Consider the following 16,937-nt stretch of genomic DNA (forward strand, 5'->3'; position numbering starts at 1 on the left):
CAACGATGTCAGGACTGCCGCCAGCTAGCCAGTGACTCTACCATGTAACCTGACTTTAGAGATTGAAATGTGAGAAATAAAGTGTCTGGAAATCAGTGAAACATGAATAATTTCTGGACTCCACACTTCCAGCTGCCACAGAACCCTTGCACATTCTGGTTGGGCCTCTGGGAATGCCCTTCCTTCATCCCCACGTCACCTGCTTATCCCAGTCATCCCTGATCTCAGCTGCACTGTCCCTGCCCTCCTCCCCACCATGTGTCTCCTGATCATCCCACTGAAGTCAAATCCCTTCCCTGTCAGAGCATGTAGCACAGCTGCAACGTTACCTTTTGGGTGTGTGTGCGACTTTCTGCATAGCTGTCTCCCCAGCGTGCTGTGCATCCCCCAGGGGCGGGGACAATGTGACTTTTTACTACATCTCGGTACCCAGCAGTGTGCCACACGGCGCCCTCTAGTGAGCAGTGGGGGAACTGGGGTATTCTCCTGGTTTATCCCCAAGACATGCCACTGGTCTCTGCATTGAACTGCGTCCTTCAGATGCTGGACTCTAACCCACTTCTTTTACAGATGGGAAATCAAGGCTTGCGAGGTCACTAGCACATGGAGCAGACGTCCTGTCTCAGTCTGGTGTATAAAGAGGCTGGGGGAGGGTGGGGTCTGAGGAGGGGTACTCACTTCTGGTGGGGATTCAGAGGAGGCTTGACATGGGAGGCGGCCCCTCCCAAGAGTCACAGGTTGGGAGGGTGGTTTGGTAAGTTTGAGAAAGGAAAGCCAGGCAAGTTGGAAGATGCACTGCAGGTGCCTAGAGTCACCACATAAGGCCTGGAACCCTTTCTGGGGCCCTGGAAGATGCAGGGCTGAGGTCACTCTCTTCGGTTTCAAGTTGGGCAACCAAGGCCCAGATAAAGGGAGGACTCAACCGCCATTGTCCATGGAGGCAGGAGAGTGGTGGGCCTTGCTCCTGGGTGGCCCTGACTCCACCTTTCCTGGCTGACCTCTGGGCCGGCCCTGCCCGAGATGCTGGGAGGATGTGGAGTGGCGAAAGAGGGGCTGCGGCAGGACTCTGGGGGTGCATAGGCCCGCCAGCACCCGGAAGGAGGAAGCGGCACAGGGTGTCTGTGGCTGGGCCTGGGATCCCCCACTCGGGGACTTCCTCTTCCTCTCAGGGCAGGTGTAGCTGCCGCAGTAGGACCAACACCCTGACCCCGTCATGGATGGGGGCAAGGGGCCCAGGATCAGAGACTTCCTGAGTGGCAGCCTGGCCACCTGGGTGAGAGGGCAGTGGGAGGGGGGTCTGGGGAGAGGAAACGAGTAGCAGGGAGGGGCTGGTGTGGCGGTGGGGGGAGAGAGGGCAGAGTGGGGCGTTGGGGGTGGGAAAGGGGCTGAGGGGAGGGGTGGGCTCAAGTGGGGACAGAGAAGTCCAGGCAGCTGTGGGCAGGAAAAGGAGTCTGGACCCAGGGCCACTGGCATTCAGGGAACTGGTGAGGAGGGCGCAGGGCGCAGGGCGCAGGGCGGCAGGTCAGAGGGGCTCAGGATTCACTCTGATGGTGAGGGTCTCCACCCCCTGCACCTGGGCAGGCCAGATGACTCCTTTGTGTTCCCACAGGCGCTGGGACTAGCCGGGCTGGTGGGGGAGGCGGAGGAGCCGGAGGGGGAGGAGGAGGAGGAAGGAGAGGGGCCTCTGTGTCCGGAGAAGAGGTTCTTGCGTCTCAGCGATGGGGCCCTGCTCCTGCGGGTGCTGGGGATCATGTAAGGGGCATCAGAGGATGACCTGGGGTGGGGTGGGCCGTGAGGGGAGGGGGCCAGGCGGCCTGGGGGGGAAGAGCCTGAGGGATGGTTGGCAGAGCCTGCTTCAGGGGAGGCGGGTCCTCAGTCTTCCCTTCCACCGATTGCCCCTGTGCACACAGAGCTCCCAGTTCCCGAGGGGGCCCTCGAATGGTCAGAGGCCGTGACGACCCCACAGCCTGGCGGGTGTGGAACCTCAACCACCTGTGGGGCCGACTGAGGGACTTCTACCAGGTGAGGGGTCGGCAGGGGGAGGCTGTGCCCAGGGGAGGCCCATCTCTTATCATTCGCCCCCTCCACCTCAGGAGGAGCTGCAGCTGCTGATCCTGTCGCCGCCCCCAGACCTCCAGACGCTGGGCTTTGACCCCTTCTCAGGTGCTCTCTCCCACCACCCCTCCACCCCTTCCTGCTTCTACCCACTGTCCCTCCCCGTTAACCCCTTGTGGCCTGTGCCCTGCAGAGGAGGCGGTGGAGGAGCTGGAAGGCATCCTTAGGCTACTGCTGGGGGCGTCAGTGCAGGTGAGCAGGGCAAGGCAGGGCAGGGTCCAGCTCTGGCTGCAGAGGGGGCGGGATGCCCTCTGGAGCCAGTCTCATCGCCCCCCTCCTCACCCTCCTGCAGTGCGAGCACCGGGAACTGTTCATCCGCCACATCCAGGGCCTCAGTCTGGAGGTCCAGAGCGAGCTGGCTGCTGCCATCCAGGAGGTACCATGACTTGGGCTGCCCTCCGGGACACCTGGCCCCCTTCTTCTTTGGCTGAACTGCTCTCCCTGGGTTCCAGGTGACCCAGCCAGGGGCGGGCTTGGTGCTGGTGCTAACTGGGCCAGAGCCTGGGGAGCTGGCGCCTCCGGAGCTGGAGATGCTGTCCCGGAGCCTGATGGGGACCCTGCTGAAGCTGGCACGGGAGCGCGACCTGGGGGCTCAGGTAGGGGGCGGCAGGTCAAGGAACAGGAGGACCATGGGATCCAGACATGTGGGGAAGGGGGCACTGGGGTCCAGATGTGGGGCTGGGGCTGTGGGTCTTGAGTCCGTAGGGCTGCAACAGCCAGATTCAGCTTGGGTAATTGGGAGCAGATGTGGGGGTCCTGGGAAGGGCTGCTCCTGACCCTTGACCTCCCACAGCGGCTGGCCGAACTGCTGCTGGACCGTGAGCCTGCCCCCTTGTTGCCTGAGGCTCCCGCCAGGATTTCCTCGGAGGGGGCCTCGCACCACTTGGCCCTGCAGCTGGCCAATGTCAAGGCCCAGCTGCGGCGCCTCCGGCAGGAGCTGTGAGTGCTGGGAGGGACCTGGGGGCAGGCGGCAGGATGGGGTCCCAGTTGGGATCAGGGCTGGAGGAAAAAGGCTGGAAGGGGCAGGTCCCCAGACCCCTCCTGCGTGCCTCCCCTCTAGCGAGGAGAAAGCCGAGCTGCTGCTGGATTCCCAAGCGGAGGTGCAGGGCTTGGAGGCCGAAATCCGAAGGCTCCGCCAGGAGGTGCGCTCAGATGTCCCCAGGCATGGTCGCGCATTTCTTAACCCCTTCCCCGCACCTTCCCCGTACCTTCCCCGTCCTCCTGCCTCCTCCAACCTGGTTCCTTCCCGTCCCAATCCCTCTGGCTGGCGGGTGGCCGGTCCTAACTCCGCACCCGTCTGGCTCAGGCCCAGGCGCTGACGGGACAGGCCAAGCGGGCGGAGCTGTACCGCGAGGAGGCAGAGGCGCTGCGGGAACGGGCGGGCCGCCTGCCCCGCCTGCAGGAGGAACTGCGACGCTGCCGAGAGCGCCTCCAGGCGGCCGAGGCCTGCAAGGGCCGGCTAGAGGTGAGGCGGGAGGCCGGGCTGCGGGGCTGGGGATAGGGTGGGCGTGGCCTCTGAGGGACAGGGTGGGCGTGGCCGCTGGGGACAGGTTAGGCCAAGAGAGGAGAGAGTTTGGCCGAGAGTCAGGCCTTAGAGGAGGCCCCAGGTGTTGCTAGGATAACGGGGTGAAGGGGTGTCTGAGGATAGGCCCTTTGAAGGATGGGGCAGGTGGAAGGGAGCGGTAGGCAAGGTGGTGTTAGGCAAGGCTAGGTCCTGGAGAGGAGGGTGGGAGCGGTAGGGGAGGCAGCGTCTAAAGATGGGGAAGCACCACTTCCCCAGCACCTAGGCAGCGTCTAAAACACCAGGCTAAGTGGGGGCCTAGAAGGATGCCACCTTGGAAGGCCGTTTTTGAGAAGAGGCAGGGCCTACACAGGAGAAGGGCGGGGCCTGGTCCTGGGGAAGTGGTCCCTGGAGAGAACTTGGAGGCGGAGGGGCAGATGGAGGGGAGAGGTGGGGCCTGGAGAGCCCCTAGGGTGCAGGGTCAGATGGGGAGGGGAGCCTGGAGTGCGGGGAGGGGCGGGCATCCCGCCACTGGCTCTCTGCTCCCCACCAGGAGGAGCGGGTGCTCTCGGGGGCTCTGGAGGCCTCCAAGGCGCTGCTGGAGGAGCAGCTGGAGGCTGCTCAGGAGCGCTGTGCTCGGCTGCACGAGACCCAGCGCGAGAACCTGCTGCTGCGGACCCGGCTGGGCGAGGCCCACGCGGTGAGACCCCCCGGTCACTCAGTGATCCGTGACCTCAGAGGCCCCAGGGTTCTTTGGTGGTCACTGACTCCTACTGCCTGTTTCCTCTGTGTATGTGTGCGTGCACACTCAGTCATGTCCGACTCTGTGCAACCCCACAGACTCTAGCCTGCCAGGCTCCTCTGTCCATGGGATTCTCCAGGCAAGAATACTGCAGTGGGTTGCCATTTCCTTCCAGTGACCCTCTAGTGCCCACAGTGGGCCTGGCCGTAGTGGGGAGGGCTTGCCTGACCCTGCTCTCCCTTCTAGGAGCTGGACTCCCTGCGGCATCAGGTGGACCAGCTTGCAGAAGAGAATGTGGAGCTGGAACTGGAGCTTCAGCGGAGCCTGGAGCACCCCCCGGGCTCCCCTGGGGAAGGTGAGCAGGGCCCCAAGCGGCAGGGCTGCGGGTGGGAGCTGCCTCTGTTTCCTGTAGCTATTGAGGCTTCCCTGCTGGCTCAGACAGTAAAGAATGTCTGCAGTGCAAGAAACCCAGGTTCATTCCCGAGGCTGGGGAGATCCCCTGGAGAAGGAAATGGCTACCCACTCCAGTAGCCTTACCTGGAGCATCCCGTGGACACAGGAGCCCAGTGGGCGACAGACCAAGGGGTCACAGAGTCAGACACGACTGAGCAACTAACGCTTTCCCTCTTTTGCTTCATAGTGGGGTTGGCTTCTGGTTCCATCCCCTTCCCCCAGGTCTGGTGTCAGGGGTGGGGGTGTATGTGAGGAGTCCCAAGGGAGCAGAGAGGACTTTGCTGACCTCACCTTCCACACCATAGAACCCCTGCCCGGAGTGGCTCCCTCGCTACATGATGAAGTGAGGGAGGCAGAGGCTGGGCGGCTGCGGACCCTGGAGCGGGAGAATCAGGAGCTTCGAGGCCTGCTCCGGGTGCTGCAGAGGCAGCCAGGTGGCCAGGTGAGTCCCCTCCAACCATCAGCAGGCTCTTCCTGGCCACCTCCTCTGGGTTTGACCATCCCTCTCATGTGATCTCATGAAAAGACCCTGTGCTCTCATTTGAAAAGACCCTGATGCTGGGAAAGATTGAAGGTGGGAGGAGAAGGGGATGACAGAGGATGAGATGGTTGGGTGGCATCACCGACTCAATGGACGTGAGTTTGAGTAAACTCTGGGAGTTGGTGATGGACAGGGAGGCCCTGCGTGCTGCAGTCCATGGGGTTGCAAAGAGTCAGACACGACTGAGAGACTGAACTGAACTCATGTGCCCTCAGCCCCGCCTACTGCAGGAGCAGAATGAAGACTCGGTGATTCGAGAGCCGGAATCAGCTCCGCAGACTTGCCTGGCCTCAGACCCTGGCCCCCAGGCCTTGGCTGCTCAGGCAGCAGATGAAGGCTCCCAGGCTTCGGACCCTGCTCCCCTGGAGTTTGAGTCAGCCCTTGAGGGGTTGGCATCTGATCTGGACCCACAGGTGGTGGAGAGGCCTCTCCAGACGGATGTTGTGGTCTCTGCAGACTCCATGCCCCAGGAGTCAGACCCCGACGCAGAGGCACAGGAGATCCCGAAGAAGGCTGGCCTGGGAGCCCCTCTCCGGACCCCTGCCTCTGTGACCCCACCTCAGGCCCAGCTGTCTCTGGGAGGGGAGACTGGGGAGTCGGTGCCAGAGGCCCTGAGGGTGAGACAAGAGGACCCAGAGAGCAAGCTGGGACCCTCGGAGACCAGCCTGTGTGTGCAGTTGGAGGAGCAGGGGACCCTAGACCAGAGGCTGGACCTACCGGAGGGGCAAACAGAGGCCAGAGAGCATGAACAGAGGTTGGGGGGGTTGGTCGCGGATGCAACCCAACGAAAGTCACAGAAGAAACTGGAAGGGGCTCCTGAAGTCCGGACCCGGGAGGCACAGGCCCCTGAGGAGATCCTGGTCAGTGGTGTCCCCGAGTGGGAGGCCCTCCAGGAGGAGGCAGTGCGGCTAAAGCGAGAGGCTGAGGCACTTCGAGCAGAGCTGGAGGCCCAAGCCCGGAGGCTGGAGGCCCGAGGCACGGAAGCTGCCCGCCTCTCGGAGGAGCTGGCTCAGGCCCGGAGGGCAGAGGCTGAGGCCCACCGGGAGGTGGAGGTCCAGGCCCGGGAGCTAGCCCGGTTGCGGGAGGCAGTGGAGTCTTCTGCCCGGGAGCTGGAGGCTGCATTGCGGGAGCGAGAGGCACTGGCGGAGGCGCTGGCAGCAGCTGGCCGCGAGCGGAGGCAGTGGGAGCGAGAGGCGCCCAGGCTGCGGGCCCGGGCCGAGGAGGCCGAGGAGCGGCTGCACGTACTGGAGGGTGAGGGCCGCCAGCACCTGGAGGAGGCTGAGACGCAGCGCCGGGAGAGGCAGGCCCTCCAGGAGGTATGGTGGGGGTCATGGCCAGGAGACAGGGTTCCAGGCCAGTTGCCGGGGTTTGGGGGTTATTAATATCATCGGCAGCCACTGAGTACCCAGCACTGAGCTGGGGCTGGAGAGGTAAGGGCAAAGTCCACTCACGCCTCCCAAATGCGCATCTGGCCTGGGACTAGGGCAGATGTCCCCTGCCTTTGATGGGTGGCTGTAGGAGGTGGTGGGCGTGGAACTAGATGGCCTGGGTGAAAATCCTGACTCTCTGACTGTGGCAGTTTACTCAGTTGCACCCCAGTGCCTCCCTCTTTAAAATGGGGGTGCTCTTCATAGTTGCCTTACTGGGGCTTTGGAAGGCCGATGGAAATAGTGGTGTGAAGAGTCTAGTTCATGGTGGGCAAAGGCTCAAGATACATTGGTTATCACGGGCAGAGTGCTTTGCAATCCATGGGAACGGGAACTGATGCCAGGGTCGGGGCAGGGAGGCTTCGGGGAGGGCTCTAAGGAAAGATCGAGATCTCACTAGGTGGGGAAGGATATTTCATCCAGGGGGACCAGCAAGTGCAAAGACTTGAAGGTATTAGAGATGCTCAGGGGCCCGGGCAACATGGGGGTAGGTGGAGAAGTGTGTCAGGCCAGTTTTGTGGGTATTGGTACTTCATCCCCAGATGGGGAAATTCACCCAAGGGTGTGGGCCGACCTGTGTCATGCTGCATTTGGGGAGAGTCACCTTGGTGTACAAGGGGACCTGGGGCCGTAGGAAGGCAGTGCCCGTGGTCAAGGTGGCAGGTGAGAGAATTCCCTGGTGGCCCAGTGGACTCTGTGCCTGCAGTACAGGGAGCAGAGGTTCAATCCCTGGTCAGGGAACTAAGATTCTGCAAGTTTCATGGCATGGCAAAAAAAGAAAGAAAAAGAAGTGGCAGGTGTGGCTGGCCAGAGCTGGGATGGGGGTTGGAGAAGAGAGAAAACCTGGAAACCCCTGTATTCATGCATTCGAGCATGTTTGCAGGCATCTTCTTGGCACCAGGCCCTGTACTAGGCAGCCAGCACTCGCAGCCTCTGGGAGACACTCACCCTCACAATCTGGGGTGGAGACAGGACTGTGCGGGGAGCCGTAGGGGTCTAGGAAGCACGCTGGACTCAGGCTGGGGCTCATCAGGGAAGGCTTCCTGGAGGAGGAGAGAGAATGGCAATGAGCCAGGAGGAGGAGCAGGCCCGTTTGCAGGGGTGGAGTGTGAGGCAGGGAGTGGAGCGAGGTGGCATGAAGACTTCCTTAAGCAGGTTTCCTATTGGGCAAGGCTTCATCTTCCTTCTGAGGAAAGGGAGGAGTTGCAGCTGTTTTCACGAGGATGACAAGGAGTCAGTGGAGGGTATGATGTGAGCAGAGTGGTCAGATCGGCAGGTCTGGAGGCCCCTCAGGGGAAGCAGAAGAGACCATGAGGCAAGGGGATGGGTGTCCGGGCCAGTGCAGCCCAGGGCTGGGGCGAGGGTATGCTGCAGCACGCGCGTGTGTTCAGTCATGTCTGACCTTTTGTGACCCCACGGACTGTAGCTCGCCAGGCTCTTCTGTCCATGGAAGCTTCCAGGCAAGAATACTGGAGTGGGTTGCCACTTCCTACTCCAGGGGATCTTCCCGACTCAGGGATTAAACCTGCGTCTCTTGCATCTCCTCCATTGGCAGCAGATTCTTTCCCATTGGTACCGCTTGGGAAGTATCAGATCTTCTGGAAGCTGAGCAGGTTCCTTGTTACACAGAGCAGGACACTGAGGTTCAGAGAGGAGAAGTTATTTGCTCCGAGACACCTCCTGATGGTGAGGAGTCAGGAACATGCTGTTGACTTGGTCTGGGGCATGTGAGAATTGAGACTGTGGCTGAGAGGGTAAGGCCAAGAGCTTGTCTCTGGGGTCCACTCTGTAGGAGCTGAGAGATGCTGGCAGATAGATCTGGGTTATAGCTCAGCTCCCCTACTCAGCTGTGTGGCTTGGGGCCAGTTACTCCTCTCTGAGTCTCCGTTTCCTTACCTGTAAAACCAGAATAAAAATGATACCTATGTCACAAGATCCTGTAAGATAATGAATGCAGAATGCTTGGGGCAGCGCCTGGCACTCAGTATGGGCTTAATCAGTGGAGAGGGAATGCCAGCCAGTGGGCAGGGAAGAGCCGGTAGGTCTGGCTGGCCAAAAGAGCTGGCTCTGAGGACCAAGAGGGTGGAAGACATTAAGGACAAAGGGGAATTTTGTGAGATTTCCTGGAGGAGCGGTTCCTGGTGATAACTGGGTGTGGTGCAGGGGGAGGTGGCTGGCCAGAGGAGGAAGGTGAGGGAACCAGGGGCCAAGGGGGTTGTCCAAGTGGGCCTCCCCACTGCAGGGGTCGGTGGGGGCGGAGGCACAGTGGGTGGAGCCCTGGGGGCTGTGGCCGGGGCCTGGAGGGGGCAGGGCAGGGGTCCCGCCTGAGATGCAGGTCTTCGTGCGCATCCCTGTTTTCCGTCCTGGGGCTCTTGTGGCTGGGGGCTATGGGCATCAAAGTTTAGTGGGACTTTTAGTTTTTCAGCGAGAGGCAGTAGCCACCTGGAAGCGCAGTGACCGTAGGGGCTGGCCCGGGTGGAGTTGCTAAGCCAGGAAGATCAGAGCAAAGATGGGTAGGCTCCATTTCCAAGGGCAGGATTTGGTGGGCGGTTGTCATGGTTGGCCCTTCCCCATGGTTTCATCCTGCTGGAGCCCCTCCACCCCCACCCTGAACCTCAGAATGGTTCGATCTACCACTCTGGGGGCGGGGGCCACAGGCCAGAGCGGGTCTCCTACCCACTTCCTCAATGGTATGGCCCAACCGCCACAGGCCTGGCCAGCAGCAAGCATCCTGGCCCTCCCCTTCCCAGCTCCCACTGTGGTTAGGCCTGGCCTTTACCAGGTTCCTGCCCTTTGTGGCCATCCCCCTGTGGCTGAGAGTACTCTCCAGACCCGCCGCCTCTGAGCACCTCTTCCCCTCACCTGCCCCGTGTGGCCTCAGCACGCAGGGAGCATCCAGCTGTCACTGGGCACATGAGGAACCATGGATTCAAGGAGGTGAAGACATGTGCCCAGCGAGCGTCTCTGAGCCCTGGCCCAGGGGCTCCCCTCACTCCCTGGCAGGCTTATAATCCCCGGCTCTCTCATACCCACTCTGCAAGGCCATCAGGCTTTGCTCCCATTTTACAGATCGGGGCGTAGAGGCCCAGAGAGTTAAAGATATTTGCTCGGGGTGACAGATGAAGGACAGAAGGCCAGGTCTCCTGACGCTCAGGCCTGGTGAGGGTGGTGGTCTACCCTTCTGGCCCTGAGTCTGCTCTGCCTGCCCTCAGGAGCTGGAGAAGGCCGTGGTGCGGGGCCGGGAGCTGGGGGCCCGACTGGAGCGTCTGCAGAATGAGCTGGAACGGGCAGCCCTGGAACGCCAGGAATTTCTGCGGGAACAGGAGTTCCAGCACCAGAGGTGGGGCACTCTCCAAGGGGCAGAGAAGGGCAGGTAAAGACTTGGGGAGGGCTGGGTGCTAAGACTTCTCCCGGCAGGTACCAGGGCCTGGAGCAGCGGCTGGAAGCTGAGCTGCAGGCGGCGGCCACCAGCAAGGAGGAGGCGCTGATGGAGCTCAGAAAGAGGGCCCTGCAGTTGGAGGACGAGCTGTTCAAGGTGAGGCCATCGCCCGGGTTCCTGGGGCCTGAGCCCACCCCTGTCTCCATCCTCGGGTAGGTATTTCAGGGCCCCCTCTCGCCTCGCCCCTCAGTTCTTGGCCAGTCGCTTGCCTTGCACGCCCTTTCAGGGTCTCTAGGAAGAAGCGCTGTGCTGGGAGCCAGGTAGCTCTGCCCAGGCCTTGTTGCTTCCATTCTTCAACCTGACTGAGCCTGGCTGCTTGACTATGAGGCACCTGCTGTGTCTCTCCTGCGGGGGCCCCACCACTTCCTGAGCTCAGCGCCAACGGTCATAAGTTAGGGATCATTTCTGACTCTCTTGTTGCACACCGGCTCGGCCCTGGTGTGGTGCGGGCCCCGTACCAGGCTGCCACTGCCCTCGGGGGGCTCGCTGTCCACTTGGGAAGGAGACAAGAACATAGCCAGTGGGCCCCCAGCAGACCGCCCAGCCGGCAGCTGTGGGATTGCCAGGGGAGGTTTGTAGGGCTGCCCCCAGACCCCTGCGATGCCCTCGTGTGACCTCCCAGGGTCTCTCCTTTCAGCTGCGCCAGGGTGCCGCGGGACTGGGGCCCCAGGAGCAAACGGAGCTCAAGGGCACGGAGGCCCAGAGCGTGCGGCTCATCGAGGTGGAGCGCAGTGTGAGTGTCAGGCTGTGGTGGGCGCGGGGCTGGGGGGGCAGGGGGCGGTGCCCCAGAGACCTGGGCCCCAGCTAATCACCCCCCTCCCACCCCCCAATAGAATGCCACGCTGGCAGCTGAGAAGGCTGCTCTGCAGGGCCAGCTGCAGCACCTGGAGGGGCAGCTGGGGAGCCTGCAGGAACGCGCCCAGGAACTGCTGCTGCAGAGTCAGCGGGCCCAGGAGAACAGCAGCCGGCTGCAGGTGGGCCCGGCCCCCCATCCCGTCCTGCCCACGGCCCTCCACCTGACCCCTGCTCCTACGCCTGCCGGCCTTCAGTCCCCCGTTAGTGCCCCTTTCACCCCCTCTCCAGGAGCCCTCCCCTCCACGGCCGGCCATCCGTCCCTCTGGCTTTCCCTGCCCCGACCCCAGCCCCACCTGTCCCGTCCTAGCCTTGTGCCACTGGCCCTTGGCCCCCACCCGATGGTTCTCTCTCCTTTCCTCCGCCCTCTGCCTTCTGCCCCCTGTCCCTTACCCCGTTTCCAGCCTGGGATGCCCCCCCATAGCAGCCCCTCACCCCGCTCTCCCCTCTGGCCTAGGCCGAGAAGTCTGTACTGGAGACCCAGGGCCAGGAGCTGCACAGGAAGCTGGGGCTGCTGGAGGAGGAGGTGCAGGCGGCGCGGCGCTCCCAGGAGGAGACCCGCGGGCAGCAGCAGGCCCTGCTGCGGGACCACGAGGCCCTGGCGCAGCTGCAGCGGCGGCAGGAGGCTGAGCTGGAGGGGCTGCTGGCCCGGCACCGTGACCTCAAGGCCAACATGCGGGCGCTGGAGCTGGCCCATCGGGAGCTGCAGGGCCGGTGAGCAGCCCCCTCCAAGCTCGCAGCTCCTCTCCCCGGTGCCCCTTGTCCGCCCAGAGCAGGCTCCCTGTTCCCTGGGAACCACCAGCAGGCCCCTCTCCCTGGCTGTGCCCTCTTGTGCGGCAGGGCTCTCTGCACTTCCAGGGTGGGATCACCCTGGAGCTTCATCGGTGGTCCGGAGTGGTGGGCACCCAGCACAGCATTCTGCACCATGGCTTTGCCCCCTGGGGCCTATGCTTAGGAGATGGAGGACTTCCAGATGGTCCAGCTGCCTGCTTGCCCTGGCCCCGGTCCTTGCAGCCCCCTGAGCCCCTGGTTCATCGCAGGCACGAACAGCTGCAGGCCCAGAAGGCCAACGTGGAGGCGCAGGAGGTGGCCCTGCTGGCAGAGCGTGAACGCCTGGTGCAGGATGGGCATCGGCAGCGGGGCCTGGAGGAGGAGCTCCGGAGGCTGCAGAGCGAGCATGACAGGTACCAGCCCGGGCACAGCCCCTCCCCTCCTCGGCCAGTTCTCAGTGTTCCCATCTGCGAAGTGGGTTGATGGTGATTTAGTCCCTTTCCCCACGGGGTCCTGCTTTGCCTCCTCTCCTCGTCGTGGTTCCTCTGCCATCATGAAGGGCCCAGTTGAGGTGGGCCGGGGGGGTGGGGTGTTCCTCTTGGAGAGCAGGTCTCCCTGCCTCTGTAGGGCTCAGATGCTGCTGGCGGAGGTGTCCCGGGAGCGCGGGGAGTTACAGGGGGAACGCGGGGAGCTGCGGGGCCGGCTGGCGAGGCTGGAGCTGGAGCGGGCACAGCTGGAGGCCCAGAGCCAGCGACTGCGGGAGTCCAACCAGCAGCTGGACTTGAGTGCCTGCCGGCTGACCACGCAGTGCGAGGTGTGGTGAGGGGTGGGTGGCAGGGGAGGGAGGGCGGCTGCAGGGGAGGGTGGGGTTGGAAAGAGCCAGAATCGGGTGGAAGGCAGCTGCCCTGAGCCCGGTTAAGCGTCCCCCACCGCCCCCGCTTGTTTGTCCTGCCGTCTGCCTGTGACAGCTGTTGACAGAGCTCCGGAGCGCCCAGGAAGAGGAGAACCGGCAGCTGCTGGCCGAGGTGCAGGCGCTGAGCAGGGAGAACCGGGAGCTCCTGGAGCGCAGCCTGGAGAGCCGGGACCACCTGCATCGCGAGCAGCGCGAGTACCTGTGAGGGGCTGCAGGGGCCGGTGTGGCTGCCCCTTGGGACCTCTGTGGGCGATTCCCTGGGAAGGCCTGGGGAAAAGAGGAGGCTGACCCTCCCGGGGGCTTGGGCAGCACGGTGTATCAACCCATCCTGGGGCATGTTGCTGTTTAACCAGCAGGGGTGTACCTTGCGTTCATGCCCGGGCCTCAAGTCCACCTCCTCCTTCCCCATCCTCCCAGGGACCAGCTCAACGCTCTGCGCCGGGAGAAGCAGAAGCTGGTGGAAAAAATCATGGACCAGTACCGCGTGCTGGAGCCTGGGCCCCTGCCCCGGACCAAGTGAGCAGGCCGCTCCACCCTGGCGGGCCGGAGGTGTTCCCTACCTCGCCCCTGCCCTGCCCTGCCCTCTGAGCCCTGGCCTAGCCCGGGTCCAGGCCCGAGTGAGGGTTGGCCTGGCCTCTGCCACCCCCGACATGGCCCTCTTGTCCTCCTTCCTCCCTGGCCTGACCCCGCCTCTTGTGCCCTCTTGCCCCCAGGAAGGGCAGCTGGCTGGCAGACAAGGTGAAGAGGCTGATGCGGCCCCGGCGGGAGGGGGGCCCCCACGGGGGGCCGCGCCTGGGGGCCGATGGGGCTGGCAGCACTGAGAGCCTGGGGGGCCCCCCAGAGACGGAGCTCCCCGAGGGCAGGGAGGCGGATGGGACAGGTGGGTCTGGGGCCCCGCTGTCCCCAGGGGCTTGCCAGTACCCCTGGTCTCCTGTGTGGCTTGCGCATGTGTTCCCTACTGGCCTTTCCTGCTGCACCTCCCCCCCCCCCCCAGCCGCCCTCCCCCCATCAGATGGTTCTGGTGACTCTCTGCCCTGGGTCCCTGCTGTGTCCCTCTCGGCTGGCACCTCCCTCCCGCCCGCACTGCCACCCACCCGGTCCTACCCATCCAGAGCGGTGCCTAGGACCTCGGAGCAGCAGGGACTTTAGTCAGAGATCACTTATCCCAGACAGCAGACGAGGAAGCCGAGGCCCAGGGAGGGGAAGCATCTTGCCCAAGGTCACACAGTGAGTTAGTGTCAGAGCCAGCGCAGGGTCCTGCCTCCAGTCGCCACCTCCATTCATTCGCCCTTGCCCGCCCCCACTCCCCATCTCTGCAGCCTCGTGTCCCCTGTGGCGCCCATGCGGCTTCCTCCTGACAGTCCCGCTCCCCGCCCCCCCCCACCCCCCGCTCCCCGCAGCCCTCCCGGCACTGCTCGGACACCTCCCCCCACCTGTGCCTCTTGCAGGGTCCCCCTCACCGGCACCCATGCGCCGGGCACAGAGCTCCCTGTGTCTGCGGGATGAGACACTGGCGGGTGGGCAGCGGCGGAAACTCAGCTCAAGATTCCCCGTGGGGCGAAGCTCTGAGTCATTCAGTCCTGGGGACACCCCCCGGCAGCGATTCCGACAGCGGCGCCCAGGGCCCCTGGGGGCACCCGGCTCCCATGGCAAAGGTGAGGGAGAAGGGTCCCTGGGGGCCCTCTGGCTCCTTGGGGGAGGGGGCTTCCCTCCTGGCTCCTGTGTCTCCCATCCTGCTGCCTCTGTTCTGGCCCTCATGGCCCAGTGGCCACCTTGTGCCCCCAGGACCTGGCGTGGGATGGGGCGGCTCCATCGAGACCCTGGCGGAACACGAAGCAGATGCCAACAGAGAGAGTGAGTGAGGGCCTGGGAGGAAGGCGGGTGTTTGCCCTTCCTGGGCCCCTGGCAGGCCTCATTCACCCATTCACTCATTTGACCATGAGCCAGGTGACGTGTTACTTGGGAATATAACAGAGAACGTTCTGGTATGGGGAGCTGGGAGACAGCTCATGATATGCATAAAAATGATTATCTACAATAGCTTGTGCAATAGAACTATGACGTGAGCTCCATGTGTGATTTAAAATGTTTAGGTAGCCTCATCAGAGGATCTTTGCGACCCCCATGGACGGTAGTCTGCCAGCCTCCTCCATCCATGGGATTTCCTAGGCAAGGATACTGGCACAGGTTGCCATTTCCTTTTCCAGGGGATCTTCCTGGCCCAGGGATCAAACCTGGGTCTCCCGCATTGCAGGCAGACTCTTTACCACCTGAGCCACCAGGGAAACCCCCTTCAGAGGAAGTAATGAGACATGTAAAATTAATTAATATTAGCATATTAATTGGAGAAGGAAATGGCAACCCACTCCAGTGTTCTTGCCTGGAGAATCCCAGGGACGGGGAGGGCCTGGTGGGCTGCCATCTATGGGGTCGCACAGAGTCGGACACGACTGAAGCAACTTAGCAGCAGCAGTAGCAGCATATTAATATATAAATATATGGTATATATTTAATATACTATATATTATATATATTTAATACATTTAATAAATTATATATCAATATACCAACATACTCTATTAATACATATTAATATTGATATTATATATTAATATATTTCAATATCACAGCATATATTAATATTAGAATAGTAATATATTTTGTTTAACTCAGTATGCCTAAACTATTACCATTTTAGACATGTAGTCAGTGTAAAAAATCCTTAATGAGATAGTTCATTTTTTTCACACTAAGTCTGAAGTCCAGTGGTATTTTACACCCAAGCACACTGCAGTTCAGACTGGCCATATCTCAGGTGCCCAGTCCTGTCCTGGGGAGCTCAGCCCTACAGTATTAGGAGGTGACAGTGTCCTGGGGAAAAAAAGGAGAGCAAGGTGGGTGAGATCAGGAGCCCCGGGTGGGCAGGTGGCGAGGTCAGGTAGGGAGCTCAGGGCAGGCCTCCGAGAGGAGGTGAAGCTGAAGCAAAGGCTTGGAGGTGAGGGTGTGTCCTGTCCATGTGTCTGGGGAATTGAGTTCCTGGCAGAGGGAAGAGCTGAAGTGAAGGCATGGTATGTTCGAGGCTTGGCCAGGCGGCTGGGAGCCCCTTGGAGAGGGTAAGCCTGAGCTGAGCTTTTCCCTCCAGGCCTCGAGGTACAGGAACCGGAGAAGCGAACTCTCGCCCCTTCTCTCAGCCAGTGACACCGCATGGATGGAGAGCTTGGGAGCGGAGTGTTCTCAGCACTGGAGTCTCGGTGGGGACCCCAGGCAGCCCAAGAATGTGGGGAGGCAGGGCACTCACGGCGAGTCCTTGGACAAGGAGACCTGGGCCCCCGGATCCTCCACGGCCTGCACTGGGGTCCGGAGCTGGAGCTGGGACGAGTTTGTGGACAGGGGGGACGGCTGGCCCCCACAAACAGCTCACTGTTGGGGCTCGGCCCTGCAGCCATCCCTGAGGAGGCGGTCCCCGGGGAAGCTCTCAGCTGAGGGAGGCAGGCAGGAGTGGGCAAGAGAGCCCCCAGCCCGGCCCAGGAGGGGAGCCAAGGACCATTCCCTGAGGACGGTGACCTCGGTCCATTTCTGAACCTTGGCTCAGATGTGAGGGACAGGAGAATAAAACTGGGATGCAACCACTTACTCTGCGCTCTGTGTCTACCGGCCACAGCCAGGAGCCACTCGCTGCCAGGGACGTGGGGCCTGGAGTTCTCTGCTGACAGGGGCCTGGTAGCTATTGGCTTCCTTGCCCTGCATGGGGCAGCAAAGGGCTTTCCTCAGGGGAGGGGCCAGTTGGGCTGGTGGGGAGGCTCTGAGCGGCCAGCAGTGGGTGGGGGTCTGGGCCTGGGCTCCTAAGAGGGGGCAGTGAAATACTCAGAGGGCCTGCGCCCACCCTGTCCTGCACCGCCTTCTCTCCTTTTACTGCTTCCTGCCTCCTCATCCTCTCATCGCCACCCCTTTGGGGCTGAGCCCCTCCCCAGGGAGTTTACAGCCTGGGGGCAGTGAGGCGCTATTGTGGAGCTGGGAAGGATGCCGGGGGTCTCTGACCAGGGCCTCTCGGATGACTGATGCCTGGGAGGGGAGCAACTGGGCTGGGCGACAGGGCGACAGGACGTGAGTCAGGGCACCTGGGGCCGCCCCAAGTAGGGTGGGGCTGCCTGGCTGAGGTGAGGCAGCCTGAATCTGGGGGTGG

The 16,937-nt window shown here is 62.4% G+C and overlaps 1 protein-coding gene across 1 annotated transcript; it reads left to right on the plus strand.

Moving 5' to 3' along the window:
- CCDC88B (coiled-coil domain containing 88B) lies at positions 963–16,387 on the plus strand. The gene is made up of 27 exons (XM_018043538.1): positions 963–1,273; positions 1,610–1,752; positions 1,911–2,022; positions 2,094–2,163; positions 2,249–2,307; positions 2,408–2,491; positions 2,568–2,711; positions 2,909–3,054; positions 3,176–3,257; positions 3,422–3,580; positions 4,170–4,316; positions 4,605–4,713; positions 5,117–5,253; positions 5,568–6,668; positions 9,992–10,119; positions 10,197–10,314; positions 10,856–10,951; positions 11,052–11,192; positions 11,528–11,784; positions 12,111–12,254; positions 12,469–12,655; positions 12,810–12,955; positions 13,172–13,270; positions 13,468–13,634; positions 14,203–14,409; positions 14,540–14,608; positions 15,897–16,387. Exons 1-27 carry the CDS (start codon positions 1,214–1,216, stop codon positions 15,950–15,952), a joined length of 4,368 nt encoding a protein of 1,455 aa, XP_017899027.1. The 5' UTR covers positions 963–1,213; the 3' UTR covers positions 15,953–16,387.

This window comes from Capra hircus, chromosome 29, assembly GCF_001704415.2.
Source record: "Capra hircus breed San Clemente chromosome 29, ASM170441v1, whole genome shotgun sequence".
Taxonomy (NCBI): Eukaryota; Metazoa; Chordata; class Mammalia; order Artiodactyla; family Bovidae; genus Capra; species Capra hircus.

Bases quoted from the DNA above. Each gene is read 5' to 3' on its own strand.
- CCDC88B (XM_018043538.1), top strand. From the start codon at position 1,214: ATGGATGGGGGCAAGGGGCCCAGGATCAGAGACTTCCTGAGTGGCAGC. The intron at 6,669-9,991 runs GTATGGTGGGGG...GCCTGCCCTCAG, and splicing joins AGAGGCAGGCCCTCCAGGAG to GAGCTGGAGAAGGCCGTGGT. The intron at 10,952-11,051 runs GTGAGTGTCAGG...ACCCCCCAATAG, and splicing joins TCATCGAGGTGGAGCGCAGT to AATGCCACGCTGGCAGCTGA.